At 31.9% G+C, this 23885-nt stretch overlaps 1 protein-coding gene across 3 annotated transcripts in view; it reads right to left on the reverse strand.

The window, feature by feature from the left end:
• The window catches only part of LOC107454299 (calcium-binding protein E63-1), a 26600-nt gene extending 7786 nt beyond the window's left edge, over window positions 1–18814 (reverse strand). Inside the window, exons 1-4 of one of the 3 annotated variants that reach the window (XM_043053032.1) lie at window positions 18753–18814; window positions 18547–18661; window positions 1850–1889; window positions 737–880 (exon numbers count right to left, since the gene is read on the reverse strand). In XM_043053032.1, the coding sequence (XP_042908966.1) occupies window positions 737–880; window positions 1850–1889; window positions 18547–18661; window positions 18753–18799 (346 nt within the window). In that variant the 5' untranslated portion in view covers window positions 18800–18814. Of the gene's footprint in view, window positions 1–736; window positions 881–1849; window positions 1890–2299; window positions 2389–14410; window positions 14461–18546; window positions 18662–18752 lie in introns of those variants that run through there. The other 2 variants (XM_043053034.2, XM_043053033.1) reach the window with 2 other exon arrangements.
• Window positions 18815–23885: the final 5071 nt, after the last annotated feature.

Genomic DNA, 23885 nt, shown 5'->3' on the forward strand with positions numbered 1-23885 from the left:
GTCAACTTTCCGCTGACGCCCAGATAAGGCGCTAGTTCTAAGAAACCAGGCCTTGAGCTAACAAACCAGTATTTTGTTGGCGTCAGCGGGACGTTGACGTCCCGCTGACGCCCAGATAAGGCGCTTGTCCTAAGAAACCAGACCTTTACACTTCATTTATGTCTTGATTTTAATTTTCTTTAATTTGTTGTAAGTTCGCGATCTGTTAATTTATAAATGACAGAAAACTCTTATGAACAGTAAAATTACGGGTAAATTAAAACACAAATTACAATAATAGAACTTCCTAAGAATATTAAGCCTGTTCACACATCGCCTCGTAGGCGGAGGGATACACAGGAAGTTTTCTAAATTTCTTCCGGTTTTAGGATGCTGGTTATTGTTTACATTCAGTCAACCATTCATATAGTTTGTCTAAAGTAAGAACTCCCCTTGCCATTCGCCTGGACGATGACTATGGTACCTAGGTATAACTATTTCAAGTACGTGTGCGCGGTCATTGTTTAGGACAGGTTTTGGTTTGGATCTGCGATATAAAGGGAATCTTTTTCTGCGTTCTATTGTGACAGCCCTAGAGTGAAGAGAAGCTACCCTCTCTGAAATGCGCTATTCTTGTTACCATTGCAGTAGACTTTGTGGCAGGGGGAGTTCTTACCGTAGACAAAACTCTAGTCAATGAGAATTCCGCTTCAGCAGATTGCGCCACTTGAGAAGCAAATACAGTAAAACAACTTACCAGTCTTGCTGGCCTCCTCGATAAGCTTAGCAATCATTTCATCAGTCAGACTGATTCCTAATTTTTCCAGCATACTTTTTAATTCTGTTTCATTGATGCGGCCATCTTGATTTCGGTCTAACATTGCGAAAGCAGCCTTCAACTCTGAAAAAAAAAAAACATTTTTCTTTAATAATTGGTCGTTGAAAAATAAACTTAGAATACAATGTGAATGTAATGTTAGAATGTAAGAAAGGGAATGTTAAAACTTTATAAAATTGAGGGAATATATGCTTTCGCGCAAATTTTTTAATGTTTTAAGGCTTGTGAGACTGAGTTTCGTACTAATAGCGCAAGTTGGACTAACCTATGACCAGACCTGGGCTAGATCAGTAGCATACCGTTCTTTACAACATCGAACTCTAGTTTTCCATTCCAAGGCCGTGTGCAATATCTTATCTTAGTATGGTCCAGCTGGCTAAGAAATCGACTTCTGCCACACCCGTTTATAGGGTTCATATATCTATTCATTCATCCACAGATCGTAATTTTGACTAGAACCAGAGAACGATCGCTTTCCAATTCAGTACCCCCAGAGGTTTAAATTGATATCAGGTGAAAGATTTATTCGATAAATGTCTCTAAAATATATCAACCCAGATTAAACTTATTATTACAATAATATGACTTACTCAAACATATAAAATTTGTAATATAGGATAGATAAAAAAAAATCTTCATAATTTATTCGTATTTTTAAATTTAATTTGAAACTTAAGCCTGAAAAGAAAAAAAAAATGAAATAAATTGTTAGTTCTTATAAATGGATAGATCGAAACTTCTAAATATCTAATCAGTTTCTTCGAAATATATAATCTAATCAGAATATCTAACTAGATAATCAGATAATTTCAGATCAAAATTCAAGCGTAGCATTTTAAGATTTAGGTATCTCTATGTTTATGTGAAAATCCGATTATTATATCAAAAATTATTCATAGTGTCCACTTTTTTTTTAACATTAGTTTTTTCATTTTGAGTCTTTAAGCTGTGTTATCGGCTTGCAAGTGTCTTTTAAAAAAAAAATATTTCGTTTGTTTATTAAAATAATAATTCATTGTAAATAATATTTACCTGTTATTTGACTAGTAGTCAAATTGGGCCGAGAATGATCCTGAAAAAAAAATAATAATAATATTTTTAAAAATCGAAACTAAAAATGTGATAAACAGAATTGCCTCGAAGCAGTTTAAATCACAAACATGCAATAATTTAAAAACATATAATAATATTATGAAAGAATAGTAGTTCTGGAAATTCAAGAAATGTTAATAGATTTTCAATATTTTTTCACTGTTTTTTTTATACATTAATGGTTAGTTTTTTTATACTAGAAAGAAATTAAAACATTCTCCAATTCACTGAAAAAGTGCAGCTTTTGTAAAGTAACAGAAGTGGGGTATATTTACGCTTTTATATTACTTATTTTCATATTCTTTTTTCCCTTTGTCATCAAAATAGGTACAAACAGGCGAGCATAACAATAATCATTATTATTTTTAAATGTTATTAAAACACAGTTACATTTCCAGCCAATTTCCTTCTCTTCCTCTGTTTTATCTTCAGTTGGTGCATAGGAACAGATAACACTGAAATTAAGGAACTTATTTTTAATAATTTTTTTCTTCTCTTTTCATTAATCTTTTATTATTTTTCATGTTTTCTCTCCATTTTTAACTTTTATACAGCTTTATTGTTTTTATGCGATCGAAACCGGTTTGCACTTATTTACGTTCGGACATCAATTGGTTAAATTAGGCGATATATAATATAGATTGGAGGATTCAATATATTAGACGATATATTACATAAATACAGAATATTTATTATATCAGGTATTACATTATTAAATTGTTATAATTAGACCAAGTGATTAGACGCACTGTAGTGTTTTAATAATTGCGTGTTTTGCACGAGTTTATCGGCAATACTTTTATATTTAAAACATACATGTAATGGATTGTCATTCAGGAGATTTTCAATATAGTACTTCCTATTTGTATTTATTTTGAACGTATTTCGTTACAATGTTAACCAATTGATACACGAACTTAAACAAGTACAAACCGGTTTCAGTCACGTAAAAACAATAAAGTTTTTATAATATCACCTGATAATTAAGATTTTAAATAGAACATAGTGCGTGTAATAATTCGTCCAGGGACTATACGTTAAAAATGCTAATATTTATTTTTGTTTAAAAAGTAAACAATGATTCACCCGGCTTTTGCGAGGATACCTCTGATCATCAATCATTCACGCCATAAATTTTCAAACAATTTCTTTTATTTATTGTTTGAAAAATACTTTAACGCACATAAAAGTAGTGTTAAAAATGCTTTTATTCACATTTTAAAAAAAAACAATAGTAGTGGTATTTTCCTTTAAAAGTTAGCAGAATCATTTTCTTTTCAATAGCAAGCAACGTTTGAAATCGAAACAATTCATTGATATTTGTCGATTTACGACCCAATTCACGACTGTTCTAACAATCGCTGTCGTATGCACTGAAAATGTTTCAATCGTCTATTCGTGTCTGTTTCAGTAGTCAAAAAGAATTTGATGCGCTGGAATTACGCCTTCGATTCGTCAGAATTAAATAAGTTTTTGTTTCTTAAGAGGACGCCTTACCCAGATAAAAAACCAGATAATTTGACCTTACTTATTTGATTTAACCTTACCCAGATAATTTGAAACTTCTAGTGTGCATGCTTTTTTTTTATTACTTAATTTTTGTGAAAAATTACTAAAATTACATGATAAGAACAGTTGGGAAGAAGATTTCTATGTCGGTACCTGCGCCAAAATAATCGCCAAGTTTTGGCATTTCATAGTATGTGACCCGCGCGAAAAAAAAATCACACAAAAGGATCAAATCTAAGTATTCCTATCCATATATGTTTTATATATTTGCAAGTTTGAGCCGCGATGCCACAGGGGATAGAGCGTTCGCTTTTCAATGAGACGAACCGGGTTCGAATCCCAGTGAGAGCTGGTCGATACGAATCCGCATCTGGCTTGCACAGACCACTGTGTTGACGTGAAATATCCTCAGTGGTAGAAAGATCATGGGTTAGAGTTCCTTCACAGTCAGGCTAACCGTGGGAGGTTCTCGTCCTCTCCATGTAACGCAAATGAAGGTTAGTTCCATTAAGAAAAAGTTCTCCACGAAGGTAAATTTCTCCCAATACTTAATCTAGGAGTTCCCTTGTCTTCTGGATTGGGTTCAAAATGTCAAGGCTACGGAGTTGAACATTAGTAGTCGTCAATTCGAAAATTGGGATCGGTCGTTCAACGTCGGATATAAAATAAAATAAAATATTTGTAAGTTTTTAATTTCAGTTGCGAATTATCTAAAATAATTTCATTTTGAGCCTTTGTGGCTCAGATGATGGAGCTCTCCCCTTCCATTAAGGTGAACCGAGTTCAAATCCCAACGATGGCTAGTCGATTCGAATTCCGCACCCGGCTTGCACCGACCGCAGTGCTAGACGGATCATGGGTTAGAGTCCTCTTGCAGTCAGGCTAACCGTGGGAGGTTTTCGTGATTTTTTCTCTCCATGAACGCGAATGCGGGATAGTTTCATCAAAAAGATGAGGCAAATTTTTCCCAGGAGCTGATCCAGGAGCTCCCTTGTCTTCTGGATTAGGTTCAAAATTATATGACTACGGAGTTGAATATTAGAAGTCCTGAACCCACGGTTGGTTAGGCTGTTCAATGTCAGTTAAAAAAAACTCTACGCTTTATATTTTAATATATCTGCAAGTTTGAAATACCGTTGACGCTAAGCGATTGTAGTTAACACGAACAAGTTAACTAGAAGGAACATCTTAAACTTATTTTTAAAAAAGGAGCTATCTTTGAATTTCAGTTGCGAATTATTTCCATCAACTTAATTAAAAAAAAAAAGGATATTACGTTAAAAAAGTCATATGGAAAAAAAAAATTTTTATAACAAGTAGACTCCAGATAGTATATCTTATGCGGCAAGAGAATTAAAAAAATTTTTTAAAAATCACCTCAGAAATTATAATTTTTAAAACGTCATGGAATCAAAAGATTTGAATCCTTAGACAATTCAATTTCTTAAAAGAAAATCTTCATTTACCTAAACATGCATTCTAAACAAATATAGTTCAAGCGTTTATTAAAAAAAAATTTTTAGGTGAGTAATTAAAATTTTTTCTTTTTGTCTTGTTTCAAAAATTCAATAAATCCGGTTTGTTGGCTTATAAAATATATTTGAGTGAAACTTATCAAAACGACAGTTAAACGTCAAAACGGAGGTTAAAGAATTTTGTAGTTAAGTAAATGTTACGAAGATTCCAAGATGGAGTTAAAAAAAACGCCAAGATTTCAAGAAAGTTGAAGTCAAGATTTCAAGATGAAGTTCAAAAATATAGTTTTGACTTCCAATTCAGAATGAAACTAATACATGTTCGAACTTTATTTTAAATAATTAATTTTTCAAAATCATAATAATGTATTCAAACGAAAAGACAATATATCAACTTTTGAGAATAATAAGATCTGGTATAAACATAAGTTTATATTGTATAATTTCACCACCTTTACATTGCTTTACAATTTATGTGATACGATAATAATTTTTCATAAAAATCTCCATATTTTAAAATTGAGCTGCAAATAGAATCGCGCACATTTTCAACAAAGACTGAAATTGAAAACATAGGAGTCTTTCATTACATTGAGAGAACCAGTTCATTATATGGAGAATATTTTGAATGTTAATTGCCCCATGGCAGAGACATGGCGACACTGTCCCTAAAGAGTTCTTGCAGAAAGATTTTTATTTTGAAAAAAAATTTTTTTTTTCTTTTCTACAAAAATTTACACCCAATATTTGAATCATGCATTTACATAATCACTTTTTGACGGGCTCAATTTACGCCGATAGTATAAGTAATCGATGTACATGTTTCGATTGTATTAGCACTATTAGAGCGACAAATGCGAGAATAGCACCCATACTATTAGAATAAAAATTATTACATGTTCAATTATAAAAAATTACTTAGTTTTTTCATATAAACACAGCGTTTTTGTTATTTTAAATGAGTAACATATATGTTTGTTATTATTAAAAGTATCTTGCAGAAAGATGTTAGTGCTAGAGAGGTTTGACGCAGATAGCTGGAAAAAATTCTACTTAGGGGTTAATTGATGCCCCGATTAAAAATTTGGCTACAGAGAGACTCAACTAAATTGCACTGAGCAAAAGATCATTATATCTATAAATAACGATTTGTAAACAAACAATTAGCACACAGAATTAAAAAAATAAATAAATAAGCGTTATAACGTTACCATGCATGCCAATTAGTGAACAAAAAGAGTGGAAAATTAGTAAGGGAAAAAAACACATATACTATAAAAATTCGTTTGAATTTAGGATTGACTTTGATATCAGCAGCATAGCAATCTTTTTGTTATTCAATTATTATCTACAAAAACTTTCCAATCGCTACTTGAAAATGTAGACAATTAAAAGATAAACAACTCTCAAATATCAATGATAATTTAATTCCCCTCCTAGGAGTAGAGTGTGAGAGAGGAGGAAAGAATGAATTACTTTACCAGGAAAGTATTTTGACGAATATATTTGGAATATATTCTCGGAATATATTTTGGTCAGAGATCAAGAAAAACTACATTTTCTTCGTAGTCAACTACAACTACTTTATTACAATTGTAGTTAACGACAATTACTTTTTTAAATTGCAGCGATTACGAACTACTTTCGAATGTAGTCATTACTTCGATACTTTTAAATGACAAGCTTAACTGGAGAACTTAATTTTGACAAAAATATTCAAAATGATTTTGAATAAAAAAAAATTGGCTTGTTTAAATAGGAGGAGATATTGAGGAAGTTTTAATTCATGTTTATATAGAATAGTTCTTTAATCCAAAGCACTCTTTACGAATTTGTTCCTTTAACTGTCAAACTCTATGCTTTTCTCAACAATGATTTAGGAAATGCTATGAAATTATCAAATATTTATGATTTAAGTGATCAATGCTTTTTTATATCCTCTGGAAAATAAAGTACAGGGCGAAAAACAAACAAAAAACGGACCACCCTGAATAACTTTTAATCTAGGATCCGATGTTCACGTTCTAGGATTCAATCTTAATGTTTGAGGGGATAACCGCAAATATGCTAATTAATTAATGCAGACGATATTTTAAATTACGAAATCAGGCACATAAACGTACTTTAGAGTTCGCTTGAAATCGAATTTTCAAGTCATATATTTAAAATTCGATTTCTCAGGGACAAATCGACCGATTTCGCACCGATTTTTTCGAGCATCAGACGATTCTAGTAAACCCATTATGGTCACTATCCCGAAATGCTTTTTGTACATAGTTCTGTACTGCATACTTTATAAATCAATAAATATGTCAGTTTTTAATTTTTTAAAAAAAAACTTATGTCTTTGCCAAAATTTCTTCTTGTGCGAATTTTAATCCAGTCTCTTATATTATAGTGCGTGGAGAAAAAAAACACTGAATAATTTTTGATCTAATGATCGGATAAAAAATCCGTATTAGGATTACTAGGATTCCTAATAAGACTAATACGGAGTTTACTAGAATTCAATCCTAATGATTTAAAGACCTAACCTTAAATGTAATAATTAGCCAGTGCAAGCGATATTTTAAATTACGAAATCAGACACAAAAACGCAATTCCTCTGAATAAGCATAACTTTTTTTTCAAAGAAAATTTTCTGATTAAACATGTTGAACACTCTTTTAATGAATCCTTATTTTTGAATTTGATGGATCTGGAAGAAAGTAAAAAAAAAAATGAAATTAAAGTTCAAAGTTAATGCATTGAAGAGTCCAAACTTTTGATGCTATATTAATTTTTTTCACCTTTTTTTATTTATTGGGATCATATTTTCCCAATTCTACTCATTATATTATGAGAGTCAAAAATCTGAATACTTCGAAAAAAGAAAGTTTCATTTATTCAGTGAAAATACGTTTTTGTGTCTGATTTCGTAACTTGAAATATAGTTTGCACGAACCAATTAGCATAGTTTTTTAATCTTTTATAATCGTGGTTGAACAGCCGACCTAATTGTTCAACTCCGTAGCCTTGTAAATTTGAACCAACCCAGAAGACAAGGGAACTCCTGGATCAAGTAATGAGGAAATTTGCCTTCGCGAAGGACTTTTTGATGGAACTATCTCGCATTTGCATTACATGGATAGAGATAGAACGTTCAGGGGATAGAGCGTTAGCCCTACAATCAGGTTAACCGGGTTCGAATCTCAGCGATGGCTGGTCGATGTGAATTCCGCATCCGGCTAGCACCAACCACAATGCTGACATGAAATATCCTCAGCGGTAGACGGATCATGGGTTAGAGTCCCCTTGCGGTCTGGCTAACCGTGGGAGGTTCTCGTGGTCTTCCTCTCCATGTAACGCAAATGCGGGTTACGTTCCATCAAAAAATCCTCCGCGAAGGCAAATTTCTCCCGATACTTGATCCAGGAGTTTCCTTGTCTTCTGGATTGGGCTTAGAATTACAAGGCTACGTATTTGAACATTAGTAGTCGAAAGCCCAAAAATTAGGTTGGCTGTTCAACGACGGTTGTAATATGAAGTTATTATCTAATAAACTAAATGTAGTAAATAATTCTTCATTAATTAATCAATACACACATCAACCAATTATGATCAAGCACCTAGCATTGTAGGCAGGCATTGTAGGAATTTAGACCTTGGTCAGACGACGTGGTTCTACAAACTTCCACACCTCAACCCACGAGAGGACTTTATGTCACGACGGACTTAATGTGCACCTTGCAGCGTGTACACGCCGGTTGTTTCGTCGACTACCAGGATCGAACTCACTACCCCCAGTTCTCCAATCAGCAGTATGAGCGTATAAATCAGTTCGTGTAAACTTGACAAATATATTATTTCGACGAAGTTATTTATCTCACACATAATACTTCTCAGAATTTCTAGTATTTATCAAATCTCATTAACTCAAAAATATATTGTTTCAACTAAATTATTCAGAATTTCATTGAAAATTTTATTTATTACTAATAGTTATCAGATCATCATCATTAAGAAATCAAATCGAAAATAGTAAGGATTAGGATATTGATTATCTAACAATTCTAAATAAATGCAATAAAAAAAAATTTAGGAAAAGCCACTATTAAACCATCAATAATGACCCTAAAATAAATGTTCCTTAAATTTTCGCTGCCATGTTTTATACCAGTGCTTTAAAACAAAACTTCTGAATTGTAACATGTAATTATGAAATTGCTGAAAAATAAAGTATTCATTTAAATAAGTAATTTATAAATAAAATAGAATGTAAATAAATACCTGATAAAGATCGTTAAATACCTAAGTAAAATCAAGAATCTTTAGTTATAATCTTCTAGAAAATCTAAACAGGATTGTATTATCAATTTTTTGATGTTCAAAAAATCGAAAGAACGCCTTTCATTCAAAAGAGAGATTTTACGAGGGTTGCTATTTATATTTCTGGCCTAATAATGAAAAAACAAATATGTAGGATCGAAATTGGTTTTATTGTTTTTCAAAATATTCTCCATGATGATCAATACACTTTTGCATGCGTTTGAACCAATTTTCAAAGCACTTTTTCCAGTCCGATTGAGGTAACTCCAAAACATGCGTTTTGAATGCATCAACCGCTTCTTCGGGGGTCGAAAATCGTTGTCCACGTAATTTATTTTTGATGTGTGGGAATAAGAAGAAGTCATTGGGTGCCAAATCAGGGCTGTACGGCGGATGACCCATCAGTTCGATCTTTCGCTCCGTCAGAAATGCCTTTGTTTGAGTCGATGTGTGAGAGCTCGCATTGTCATGATGAAGAATGATTCGCCTGTTCTTCTGCTTTTTTCGAATTTCTCCGATGACTTCTGGCAAACAAATGGTCGTGTACCATTCAGAATTGACCGTCCTGCGTTGCTCTAACGCCACTGTTGCCACATGACCGTTAATGCCGAAGAAACAGGCAATCATTTGTTTCGATGTGCTTCTTCCTCGAACAACTTTTGTTGGTTTTGCCTCGTCTTGGAAGACCCATACAGTTGATTGCTGTTTTGTTTCCGGCTCATATGCATAGATCCATGATTCGTCACCTGTGTAGATGTTATACACAGCCTTTGATGTACCTTGAACGTATTTTTCCAACATTTCCTTGCACCAATCGACACGAGCCTTTTTTTGAGCGTTTGTCAGATTATGCGGGATCCAACGCGAACAAATTTTTTTTACGCTCAAATGTTCATGCAATATTTTATTGATGCTAGTCATACTAATGTCCAAAGACGCCTCTATCTCACGGTATGTCACATGACGATCTTGCTTTATCAGTTCACGCACAGCATCGATCTTTTCTGGCACAACAACGGATTTTGGACGACCTGCACGGGATTCGTCCTGGATCGAACATCGACCACGATTAAATTCGTTATACCAATTTTTTACAGTGCTGTAGGATGGCGCTTTATCGCTGAATAAAGAATTAAGTTCATCGAAGCACTCTTGTCTTGACAATCCACGTCGAAAGTTATGAAAAATAATGGCACGAAAATGTTCACGATTCAATTCCATTTTTTGAAAGAGAAGAACTTTTCAATTTACTGTCAACAACACAAATGAAGCTATAATGGAAAAAAGGGGTTCTGCTTATAGCTGAAAAATTTAGTGTCCCAATTAAACCTTTATTATTTCGTTCGCAAACTCAGTAATACAATAGAGAATCTTATGAAATTTTATACATAAAAAGAAAAATTGCGTTCCAGTTAGAAAATATGAAGGTAGTTCTTTATGTGCAATAAACGAACACATTCCGAAAGTATTGATCCGATATCTTAAACCGATATAGAAATTTCATTCTTGATTTGATCCACACTATCAAAAGGCAGACGATCTTTTCTCTCTTAGCAATCGAATTCCTGCTGACAGACTTAAATTTAGACCTTCTTCATTTTCGAAGGATCATTTTTGTTTACATTTTTGAGGATCAAATCGAATTATTAGTTTTGTGGCGCTTCTTTGGTTCTTCAAGATGATTTTTTCTACTTTTAGTTTTGACCCTATATTTAGTAATGCACCGCGCACAAAATAAAAGAAAATATAACTTTTGATCGAATGATCGTAGTTTCAAGTATTACGATTCAATCTTAATGGTTCAAAGTTCTAGCATTAACTATAAAAATTAATGGCGTTTCAAATGATTTAAAAATCTGTATAGCTAACAATTCAAACATTTTCTTCAATTATTAAGTAAAAAAACTAAAGCTGAAAATTAATTCTTAAAAATCATTTTTTACGTGGAATTTTTCTCGAATAAACGAATTTTATTACTTGCGAGCAAAACTTTTACGAAATATGACGTCGTAAGCAAAAATTGAAATTAAGATTATGGGGGTCAAAACTTTCGATCACTCTCCTGCTTAAACTACTGGGACTATATTCTCCAGACTGCGAATAATCCTCTATTTTGAGGTTCAGAAGTTATTTTCAGGTTGATTTAAAAACAATCCATTCTGTAACAAAAATGCTTGCGAAACAATCATGAGTTATAGAGGACGAATAGAGCAGGAAGCATCCACCTTTGTTTTACATAATATTGAACATGTAGTCGCTGGCCAAATTACTAGACACACTATAAGATTCTATGTAAAATCTTAATTATCCGGTGATGCTCTATACAGCTTTATTTTCTCACGTGGCTGAAAGCCGTTTACCCTTGTTTATGTTAGTGTAACAATTGATATCTAGAGCTTTATCACTCATATAATGAACCTGACATTATTAACTTTATTAAACGACAAAGAATAAAATTGGCAGGCCACGTTATCAGAATGGACGAAGACCATACCACAAAAAGAGTTTTCAATGCCAGACCAGTTGGCACGCGAAAAAGAGGCAGGCCGAATTTGAAATCGATAGATGGCCTAGAGAAAGACCTTTTGGTCTTAAAAGCTAAAAATTGGAAAACTCTAGTAAGAAAAGGTTAGCCTGGAAAAAACTTCTTGAGAAGGCCAAGGCCCAACCTGGGATGTCGAGATATTGATGATGATGCATCAAATAGTTAACATTGTAATGCATTTCGTTATAAAATAAATACAAATAGGAAGTATAAAAAATCTCCTGAATAAAAACTCATTACATGTATGTTTAAATATAAAAGTGCCGACCGGCCTGTTTAGGGGTTATGGAACTGCCCTTGCATCAGAAAGGCTGTAGGTTCGAATCCCGGGCAAGGCATGAATGTTCTTTCCTTCGCTATTCTATCTGTCTTTACTGTGGGAGCAACATTGGCCCACCTAATAGGGTGCCCCTGAAAGAGAGGCCAACAAAACTGCCCTGTAAATGCCTGAATTGACGAAAAATGCTAACACAGGTGGGCATTTTGAAAAAAAAATATATATATATACAGGGTTATTCTAAAAAGATGGGGAAAATTTTAGGAAGTGATAATACACACCCAGACAAACAATTTTGATTAAAGAATGCATGGTTGAAAACAAAACACAAAACTGCTAGAGGGCGTCAAAGTTTATGTTCTTATATGAGGCAAAAACACACAAAGAACGATGAAGTTAAGTTATAAAAGCAAATTTAATGGCATGTGATTACAATAAGTGTTCAAAACAGTGGCNTGCTTTTTTAACTTAACTTCATCGTTCTTTGTGTGTTTTTGCCTCATATAAGAACATAAACTTTGACGCCCTCTAGCGGTTTTGGGTTTTGTTTTCGACCATGCATTCTTTGATAAAAATTTTTTGTCTGGGTGTGTACTATCACTTCCTAAAATTTTCCCCATTTTTTTAGAATCACCCTCTATATATAAAAGTATTGCCTGTAAACTCGCGCAAAACATGTAATTATTAAAACACTACAATGCGTCTAATAATTTGGTCAAATTATTATAGCATACTAATATCATACCTGATATAATAAATATTCTATATTTATATAATATATCGTCTAATTTATCTAATCGTCGAATTTATATTATATATCGTCAAATTTTAACCAATTTACACACGGACTTAAACAAGTGTAAACTAGTTTCAGTCACGTAAAAGCAATAAAGCTGTATAGTATCAACTGATAATTAAGATTTTACATAGAATCCTATAGTGTGCCTAATAATTGGGCCATGGACTGTAGATGCAAATTACTTTTATCATCTAAACGAAAGTGCAAATAATTAAAGTAAAAAATTATTCAGAAGAGCGGAAAAGTGATTTCATGAAAAGGTGTTTCCATTTTTTTCTTCCAAAGAGCGATTAATCACAGAGAATCCCATGAGAAATCCCATATTCGCATTAGAGTTCTATTTTTAGTAAGTGTTTTTCTATGTCAGCCATCTTTTACCTATCTAATTCGAAGTTTTCAAATACTTTTTCACCTTTTTATGAACGACATGTAAAACAGATTTCATCGAGAATAATCATCTGTCAGTGACTGGAATTATCGGTTTTGGGAGAAATAGATTTGATTGAGCGCAAAATAAAAGAGACCACCCAATTTTTAGGAACGCCATTTTGATCTTGATGCTTATTTCAAATATATTAATTGATAAGTTACGGCAGTGGTCGGAAAAACTACATTATTTTTTGTAGTTTACTATAACTACATTGCTACAAATGTAGTTAACCACAACTACGTCTCTTTAAATATGGTGACTACAAGCTACTTTGTAATTGTATTGACTACTTCACTACTTTAATGAACAAGTTCTCTTCAAATAATTTGTTTGCTTTTTAATATTTTGAAGTATTTTTTTTTAGTAATTGAAACCTCATAACTTACTCAAGGTTTGCCTAAACTTACTTTTCCTTTCTTTTAAATTTGTAATGAAGGAGAAAGAGAATTTGGGACGAAAATTTTCATCCTCGGTATGGCGTCCTCTTAACACCATAGTTAATCTTCAAATTAGTTAGGTAATGTGCATATTAACAGCTCTCGAGCTTAAGTTGTAGTATGGGTTATAAAAGAATAAGAGCCTAATAATTAATTCTCAAATAGGCTAGGTAATGATCATATTAACAGCCTTCGAGCCAAAGTTGTAGCATGCGTTATAAGCTTAAGTTGTAGTATGTGTTATAAAAGAATAAGAGCCTAATAATTAATTCTAAAATTAGCTAGGTAATGAGCATATTAACAGCCTTCGAGCTTAAGTTGTAGCATGCGTTATAAGCTTAAGTTGTAGTATGTGTTATGAAAGAATAAGAGCCTAATAATTAATTCTCAAATTAGCTAGGTAATGAGCATATTAACAGCTTTCGAGCTTAAGTTGTAGCATGCGTTATCAAAGAATAAGAGCTTAATAATTAATTCTCAAATTAGCTGGGTAATGTACATATTAATAGCTTTCGAGCTTAAGTTGTAGCATGCGTTATAAAAGAATAAGAGCCTAATAATTAATTCTCAAACTAGCTAGGTAATGAGCATATTAACAGCTTTCGAACTTAAGTTGTAGCATGCGTTATAAAATAATAAGAGCTTAATAATTAAGCTAGGTCATCTCAAAATTAAGGCTTTGTGAAAATAAACAGGCAAAGAACAGAGACAGAACTCTTACCTTATTCATGTTGAAGAGATGGGAATAAAATAGAGAAGAAAGAATATCGTAATCAAATAGAATGCCACTGAGGCGAACAAAGAACAATAAATTAAATTTTCTTTTCAATTTAACCGAAAATATTTTTAACCAGTTCTTATTGTTTTTATGAGACATCCGTTCGCAAAGTATTTTACAACGTTTTCTGTCATTACAGTTTTCAAAAGTCATCTTTAGAAATAATACTTTTTGAATGAAATTGTGACAAATTTATGATCGTCAACTAAATGTAAAAGGGGAAAGACACTCGAAATGTTTTTTTTTTTCCTTGAAAGATATTTTATGCTCTATAGTACAGAACATTTTATTATTTTCATTATGTGAAATGTAAATAAGACTTAAAAATTATAAGTATTTTTCATTCAAGATTTCAACTACCCGAGGAAAAATTTTGACTGATCAAAACGTTGAGTTTCAGGAAATGTGCTTCAATTGCAATTAATCCCTATCTATTGAAGCGAATAAAACCGAATTCGCGTATAGGATTTTTTCTCAGACAGTGGGAATTAAAGCCCCGGATTATAGTTCGTTCACCAGGAGATGGCACTTGACTCCACCTCCTCGGGCGAAGAGTTCATTTCAGAGCGGGAGAAAAAAAGGAGAAAAGTCTCCGCGCTTGAAATTGAGACAACCCTTAATGCGCCCCCAAACGTAAACAGTGAGCTCTTTTTCAGTCACTTACTTTGCTTTATCATCTGCTATTATAGCTTTCTTTACACTAGGTAATTAAATATATTGCAGCAAAATGTCTAAAAAGGACAAGCTATTCGCTCTAAAGAGAGAAAAATTATCAAATTTATGAAATATTTAATGTTAAAAAATGCACATAAGGATTGCGAAACAAATATTTTTGTCATACGATCGCCAAATCGCAACCTTGTTTAGGATTGTTCACGTCCTTCTCTCAAAAATAGCGACATATTATCGACGAATACCACGTGATGAAGGCGGAGCCAAGTGCGAACTCCTGGTGAGCGAACTATACCTAGTTTAAGGCAGTTTAAGGTCACTCTTTTACCCACTACTTTGTGACGTTGTCGATTTAGATTGGCTGTCGCCGATCACTAGGTAAACAGTCGCCATATTGGTGGCTAGTTTGAACGGTGAAGTATCATTGCTCCAGATCTGTTACTTCCATTTTTGCTTTTTTTTTTAAAAAACTTTATTTGTTTCATACTTTCAAATTAATAATGATAGCAAAAACGGAAAGTATAGCTGTATAGAATTGGCAGAGATAAATGGAATCAAAACGAAAACAGCAGATTTTGGTAAGCAAATTTGAAATTAATTAATTTATTTATTTGTTTCAAATTTTACATAATATTATTTATTAATTATATAGAGCAAGTGTGTTTATTTTTGCCCCCCCCCCCAAATTACAGGTTTAACCAATTAAATTGCATTGAACATATTAACCTGAAAGAAATGAAACTAGACTACCAATATTGTTTGTAACTTAAATAATTTTTTCGTTAAAAATCTTTGAAACTAGATTTTAATATCATTTAAACATTTGAGTGTTTTTATTGCCAGAATTAAAAGTAAACTAGTGTGACATATTAAATATTTGTAATGAATTAAAAAGTAAAATTCTTCAAAACATATTAATGCTGTTTAAGTGAATTTATTGGTTTAATATTTATAACATGTTTATATTTTTTATTGACAAACACATTTTTTATTTAATTTGGTATTTTAAAAATTAAACAGCAATTTTAAAATATTTTTCCATACAGTTATTTGCATCTAAACTTTTAATTATAACTTCATTTTAAATTTAATTTATTGTACGTGGAGTTTCAGCAACAGTTTATTATAAAAGACCGCATAACAGTTGGTATTGATTAAAAAAAGAGAAAAAGATTAGAACGATTGGGGGGAAAAAACTTTTTCTTTGAACACTGTTAATAGACTTCATAATGATTCAAATCACAAATCATACCACGAGAACCGCATAAGAAAGTTGACAGTAAAAAATTTCAAATAGTTCACAAACAAAAGTTATAGCAGATTAAATAAAAAGGTGAAAGGAGAAAGTTGTAACTTATAGATAAGGTATGATTTTCACTGAATAGAATAAAAATAAAATGTATAATTTCAGTGAAAAAATAATTAGAGGAAAAATTATTAAAAAAAATTGTGATCACTTTATTACGATCGCCCATGGGTCAAATTCTTTTTTTCTTTTCTAGATTAACTCCAATAAACGCCACCACATTTCAAATCATGGGTTGCAAAAACTGTGATCAATTTGATGTTTGTCGTCTGATTGGTTTTCATATCCTGCCTATGTACTTGTTTCAAGACGTCACAAAATACTTTTCCTTCTTCAGTATTCATATTTATATTAAAATCACCGTCAATAAGACAGTAATTAAAATTTAATAATAAAAAGAATGTAAGAATACTTTATATCAGGGCTCGAAAGAACTCAGAAATTTTACCCGTCCCCGAGGACGGCTTGTCCAACAATGTACCCGTCCTCCTTTGAAACTAACCCGTCGCTTCNACAAGTAAAAGTACGTACTTTTTACTTGTACCGGCGGTACAAGTGACGAAAGTAAAAGTACTCACATATATAGTTCTGCGTTTTTTAAATGAATCAAATATGACGTTTGCCAATTCCACAATCAAGTCAATGATTTACATATGTTTCTGCACAGAAATCTGAAAGGGGTTTTCCATTTAGGTAGATGTTCATAATTGCGTTTAACTCTTCTTGTTTAAGACCAGTACGTAATGTGCTTTTTCCAAGTTCATTGCTGAAAAAACCCTTTCAACCGCTGCAGTACTCCCAGACAAAGGAAACATCAATTTCACCACACGCAGTATGTTGCTGTATTTCTAGATTGGAGGATCATTTTAGAAGTGAGGCGCTAGACTCTTGTAAGATAACAAAAATTTAAAATGTATTATGAACATTAACGGGAAAATGGCCGTCCGCGCGGAAGTAGAATTTGAGAAATTCGGTTTCTGCGGGGAATTTTTGACCGCTGAGGAACGTCGGACGGGCTGTTCTTCGAACCCTTCTTTATATTATTATTATGTAAACACGTTAAAAATGCCTGCTGATGAGGAAAAAAAAAGAATTCTAAAAAAAATTATCTAACAGCAGCGGTCGCCATAGCAAGGCATGATGGCGACTCATGCGCACTGTTTACAATTACTTTAGAACACAGTTGAAAAGTGTGATGACGTCCAAATAAGGTGTACACGCTATCAAACCCAAAAGAACACCCATTTTGCCAATGGGTAATAAATAGAAATATTTAAGTTATCTATGAAAATAATAATCATTAATAAATGGCGATTGAGTTACTACATTAACTCCGAACTTCCACATTGAGAGTTGCGGTCACAAGAGAGTTGCAGCTACCAGGCGTGTCGGTACTTAAGCAACGTATTCGGGACTTTAGTTAAAATAACCCAGTGAAGCCTAAACCAGGAAAAGAAAATTCTTTTTGAAGAATTTTGGTTGCACCTAAATTATAAAACTGCTTTTTTTTTTAATTTCAGTGATTCCCCTAAGGAGCTATAACGCGTCAAATACGCCGAAAATCGTTAAAGGGATGCGAAATGAATTACGACGCGTCCCTAAGAAGCGTAATTCTCCATTCCGTGAAATGAAATAATAGCGCACGCAAATTTATTTAGTCAAAATTTAATAAAACTTTTTTTTTCTGTGTTAAAAAAAGAAAAAGAAAAGAATTTTGCATTGAATCGATTGTTAAGTAAAAAATATGCAGTGGAAGAATTGAAATATTTGTGAAAAAAATATAGAATGTCTTAATTAAGAGAATTGATACTTGACAGGCTTGGTTTACTCAGAATAGAAACGAAAATACAGTTGTTAAGATAAACAATTGCCACGCTTCAACAGCCAATCAGGATCGAGATACACACACTGCGTCACTTACAGGTATCCCTTTATGAAATATTAATTTTTTTATGTTTATCTTTAAAGTAGAAATTTGTATTTTTTAAAATTAGGAACGTGCTTTTAGTAAAGGACACAGGAATTTGAAAGTCCTATCTCCGAAGGTCAAGCAAAATCACTATAACAAGAATATTTTTTAGGATCATATTCTTTTACTCACCGTCCGCGATCCTTCTCTGTGGAACAATCTTCTGAATGCTCGCTCCAGAATGCTGCTACTACAAAAACACACTTTTCGACGATGGGGCCCAATATTTCTTCTAGTTATAAAATATCTGGGGGAAAAGAGATAAAGAACGAGGATATATTTATAAAATGTCATTAATCAACACAGTTTCCGACAACTGATATTTCTGACAAAAATACCTGTAAAAAATGGGATATTTTCTATTGACATCATTAATAACTATCATTTCCGTTTAAGGGACTCAAAATTTTTGGGTAAAATATCTACAAAAAAAAGAGTGGTTTATTTTTATGCACATCATTAAAATTTACACTTTTCAATAATAGGGCAATTTCTGAAAAAACCGTCTGCAGAAAAAATGTATATTTTCATTCAGATAGCTCTTCATTGTTCCTCATGTAAATAACGTTTGGCTTTCAAATCTCGCAGACGATAAATTGTTTTATTAAATTTATTCTTTTCAAATATTAAATACAAAGAAATTACTTTATGAATTAATTTTTTGATTGGGTACTTGCACTTCAAGAAGATCACATTACCTACACATGTGACATATAACAAAAGCTCCAGCTGATCGTTTATAAGCAAAATGGCGTGTTAAAGTTGAGCTAAGTTTCTCCACATAAGTCAGAATGTCAATTAACGTGAAGTTGATTCCAAACAGTGCCGTATCGAACATCGAATTTGTTGAAATATAATTCTTTTCCGTCTACGTCTTTTACTTAACTTCGATTAGCACACGTGTTTATATATTTTACTGTTACCGTGATATATATTTGTTTTGTGTACCTGGCAACTTCGATGCATAGCTAGTTTGTTTATGTTCTACATGAGTTGGTGCTTGCCTTTTTGTCAAGTAAGAAATATATAATGGAAAAATTGAAATATTTATGAAAAAATCTTTGTGTAGGGATATAGAATGTGTCACTTAAAAGAATTGGTGCTTGATGGACTTGGCTTACTCTAAATAGAATGGAAAGAACAGTTGCTAACGTAAACAAATGCCACGTTTCAACAACTAATCAGGATCGATATATCGACTCTACGTCACTTGCAGGTATCCCATAGACATTCTATTATATTTAAATGAAAGTAATAATTCATCTTATAAAAAGTAAAATAATAAAATGCAAAATAAAAGCTTTTATAAATAATGCTAATTATAATGTGTTGGAATATTTCGAACAATAAAATTTAATGAATAATTGAATGCTTCAAAACGTTTAATTATATTTAGTTACGAAACAGGATACAATACTTTTTGCATTTCATAATTTTTTAAAACATTTTAATACTTCCACACTAACTTTCAAACTCTAAATTCAAATTTTTTTTTAATGTAAATAATCTTAAATGCAACGTTATTTAAAAATTAAAAGAAAATTAAAAAGGCAAATCATTTTGCTTTTTCGAATTATTTGCTTATAAATAAGCTAATATTTGTATGTTATTTAATATATGTTTTAATAATGCATACATAATATTTTATTAGAAATAGAATATTTTTAGACGAATTCCAGGCTGATCTCTCGTGAAATTGTTGCTTAGCTCCCAGATTATAAAAATTCAATATTTTGAATTTTAGGCCCAAAATTTAATAAATTGATTTACTAATTAAAAAAGATAGTCATGGAATAAAAGTTATTTTAACAGTGGAATACATGAAAAGCAAAAGATATAGGCTATTCCTTCCCCTTCACTTTTAATTTCTGCTTAAAAAATATAGACATTAATTCTCCAAATGTCAGTTAGTTATTGACGATGTAATTTTAAAGAAACAATTATATCACTGCTATTAAAAATTGTAATTTTTTTCCTAATTGTATTTACAGTCCCTGGCCATGCTATTAGACGCACTATAAGATTCTATGTAAAATTATAATTATCAGGAAAATTATAATTATCAGTAAAATTATAATTATCTCGGATGAAACCGGTTTGCATTTCTTTACGCTCCTGTATCAATGGGTTAACATTGTAATGCAATATGTTAAAAATAAATACAAATAAGAAGTATATAAGTATATAAAAAATCTCCTCTATAAAAACCCATTACATGTATGTTTAAATAAAAAAGTATTGCCTATAAACTCGTGCAAAACATGTCATTATTAAAACACTACAATGCGTCTAATAATTTAATATAATTATTATAATATACTAATATAATGCTTGACAAAACACGTCAAATGACGTCAATTCTTTTACGTCAAATTTATATTATATATCGTCTAATTTAACCAATTGTTACTGTAACGTAACCAAGTGCAAACCGGTTTCAGTCACAGAAAAATAATAAAGCTGTAAAGTATCATCTGATAATTAAGATTTTACATAGAATCTTATACTGCGTCTAATAATTTAGCCATGGACTGTATATTCTAAAGATCATTATGAATAAGAAAATTTATATCATTGAAGGAAAAAGAGGCAAAAAATAAGAAATTCTATATATTTTTAACATTAATTTAAGTTATGCATTTACTTTTATTTCAAAGATAAGTTCTCGCCATTATTTTAAAATAATGTTTTATTATGTAGAATATTTAATAAAAATATGGCTCACTTATTTTTGTTCAAATAAGTTCTATGCATAATTGTGCGTTATCCGCATGCTGTTATCTTGGGAAAAAATAAATAAATAAGGGGGAAAGTAGGCCCACTGCCCCTTTTCAAATAAAGAGCCCATTATTAGGGATCTCGGACTCATCCTAGTACGCATCGCCCCTAAATGTTAAGGGTCACCCGAAAAGATTTTCCTTTCTCATTAAGGATAAATAAATTTTTCGGTTTAATTAAAAGTGAAGGTTTATAAATTCGATACTTACCAAACAGGAAAAGTCAAACAATTTCAAATATTCTTTTCTTTAATATCTAATAGATATTGACTTTATTTATTTATTTTGTATGTTTTCTCACTTCGTTGTAAATGATCACTTAAGTTCTAAAAAGAGAACACTTTAAGTCATGACAACGAAGAACCGAGTAAAAATAAATGACCGTTATCACGGCGTAAATTGAAGACCAGAGATTTTTTTTTTCCTCTTTTTTTTCACTCCTGCCGAATATCGCTCTTTTTATTTTCGCCAAATTCGTCGCCAACCACCAATTTTTGGATTACTTATTCTTTTTTATACACGTGTTTCAAGACATTGTGCCAAAGTAAAATAAATAATGGCATGCACAATAAAGTTTAAAAAAAATAATGGCATGTGCAATAAAGTAAAAAAAATAATGGCATGCAGAAAGAATTCAATCACTAAAATACTCTATTTCACTAAAATACTTCGGATATATTAATAAGTGCTTTAAGCATAAGAGATAAGACCGTTTCTGGGGAACCTTAAGTGTTAAAAATCTTTTTTTTCCTGTAATTTTGAACCCAATCCAGAAGAAAAGGGAACTCCTGGAACAAGTATCGGGAGAAATTTGCGTGGAAGACTTTTTGATGGAACTTACCCGCATTTGTGTTACATTGAGAGGAAAACCACGAAACACCCTCACGATTAGCCTGACGGCTAGGGGTCTACCACAGAGGATATTTTACGTCAGCACTGTGGTGGGTGCAAGCCTGATGCGGAATTCATATTGACAAGCCATCAGAGCCTGGCTAAGGCAGGGGCATACGGGGCAGTTGCCCCAGGCCCCCACATGAGAGGTGGACCTCAAATTGAATCGAAAGTTTATTTTACGTTTCCTTCTTTAATGAACTTTTTTAAAACGAAATATCAGTACAGTGTAAAATCCGTCAGTTGTATGTTTGCTGCTTCATGAATCTATCGTAAAAACACAATCTATATTTCGTAAATCCATGGCTTTCTAGAGGGCGAAAATCTGCTAAATTTTCGCAATTAAGATGGATAAATTTGGCTAATCAAAATCCTGCATTTTTGCATATCGCAAAATGCGATATGTTTCAAAAATGCAGGCTTCTGATTGGTTTAATTAAACCATTGTGATTGTGAAAATTTAGCTGAATTTCGCCCTAATGTCAGCAGGGATATGGATTTTTCGCAGCTAGATGATAAAATTAACAATCAGAAAATTGCATTCGACATGATGAACATAGAATTGTCAGAAAATCTTCGTGTGACCATAGAAGGGGGGGGGGGTACTGTATAGCTATTTTAGATTTCAGTCAATTTTCTTGTTATATATTATGAGGGGAAAAATTTAAAAACCTCAAAAGTTCAGTTCTTTATTACTGAAGCAAAGAAGCAGACGGGACCCCAAAGAAATTTTTGCCCCGGGCTTAAATTGTTGGATTTTTGGGATTTACTTACTAGTATTAGGGATTACTAGGATTTTAAGGATGTAAAGAATATTCGGCCTATTTGTCGAATATTTTACCATATACTCGGTCGAATGTTCAGCCAAATATTCGGCAAAGTATTTTTTCAAATATATATTTTTAGGCAATGCTTTTTATAAAATTTTAATTGATTAAATAAAAATAACCTTAAATAGTAGAAACAGAATATTTTTAGGCGAATTCCAGGCTGATCTCTCGTAAAATTGTTGCTTAGCTCCCAGATTATAAAAATTCAATATTTTGAATTTTAGGTCTAAAAATTTAATAAATTGATTTACTAATTAAAAAAGATAGTTATGGTATAAAAGTTATTTTAACAGTGGAATACATGAAAAGCAAAAGATATAGCCTATTCATTCCCCTTCACTTTTAATTTCTGCTTAAGAATATAGACATTAATTCTACAAATGTCAGTTAGTTATTGACGATGTAATTTTAAAGAAACAATTATATCACTGCTATTAAAAATTGTAATTTTTTTCCTAATTGTATTTACAGTCCCTGGCCATGCTATTAGACGCACTATAAGATTCTATGTAAAATTATAATTATCAGGAAAATTATAATTATCAGTAAAATTATAATTATCTCGGATGAAACCGGTTTGCATTTCTTTACGCTCCTGTATCAATGGGTTAACATTGTAATGCAATATGCTAAAAATAAATACAAATAAGAAGTATATAAGTATATAAAAAATCTCCTCTATANTTGCATGGTTTAGAATAAAAAACTTTTTCTTAGAAATTTCGGGTATTTATTTTTTCATGTATGTGGATATTTTTGAAAACTTTGACCTTTACTTCCTCATCTGAAAAAAGTTTCAAATGAATGCCTTATTACAAATAATTATAAAAAATTCGTGAAGTGTCCTCCATTAAGTTCATATGATCGCATGGTGTAGAATAAAAAAATGCTTCATAAAATTTTTGGGTACTCATTTTTTCCTATCTATGGGTATTTTTGAAAAATTTGGCCCTTACTTTGTAATCCCTCAATC

Source organism: Parasteatoda tepidariorum, chromosome 10 (assembly GCF_043381705.1).
Source record: "Parasteatoda tepidariorum isolate YZ-2023 chromosome 10, CAS_Ptep_4.0, whole genome shotgun sequence".
Lineage (NCBI taxonomy): Eukaryota > Metazoa > Arthropoda > Arachnida > Araneae > Theridiidae > Parasteatoda > Parasteatoda tepidariorum.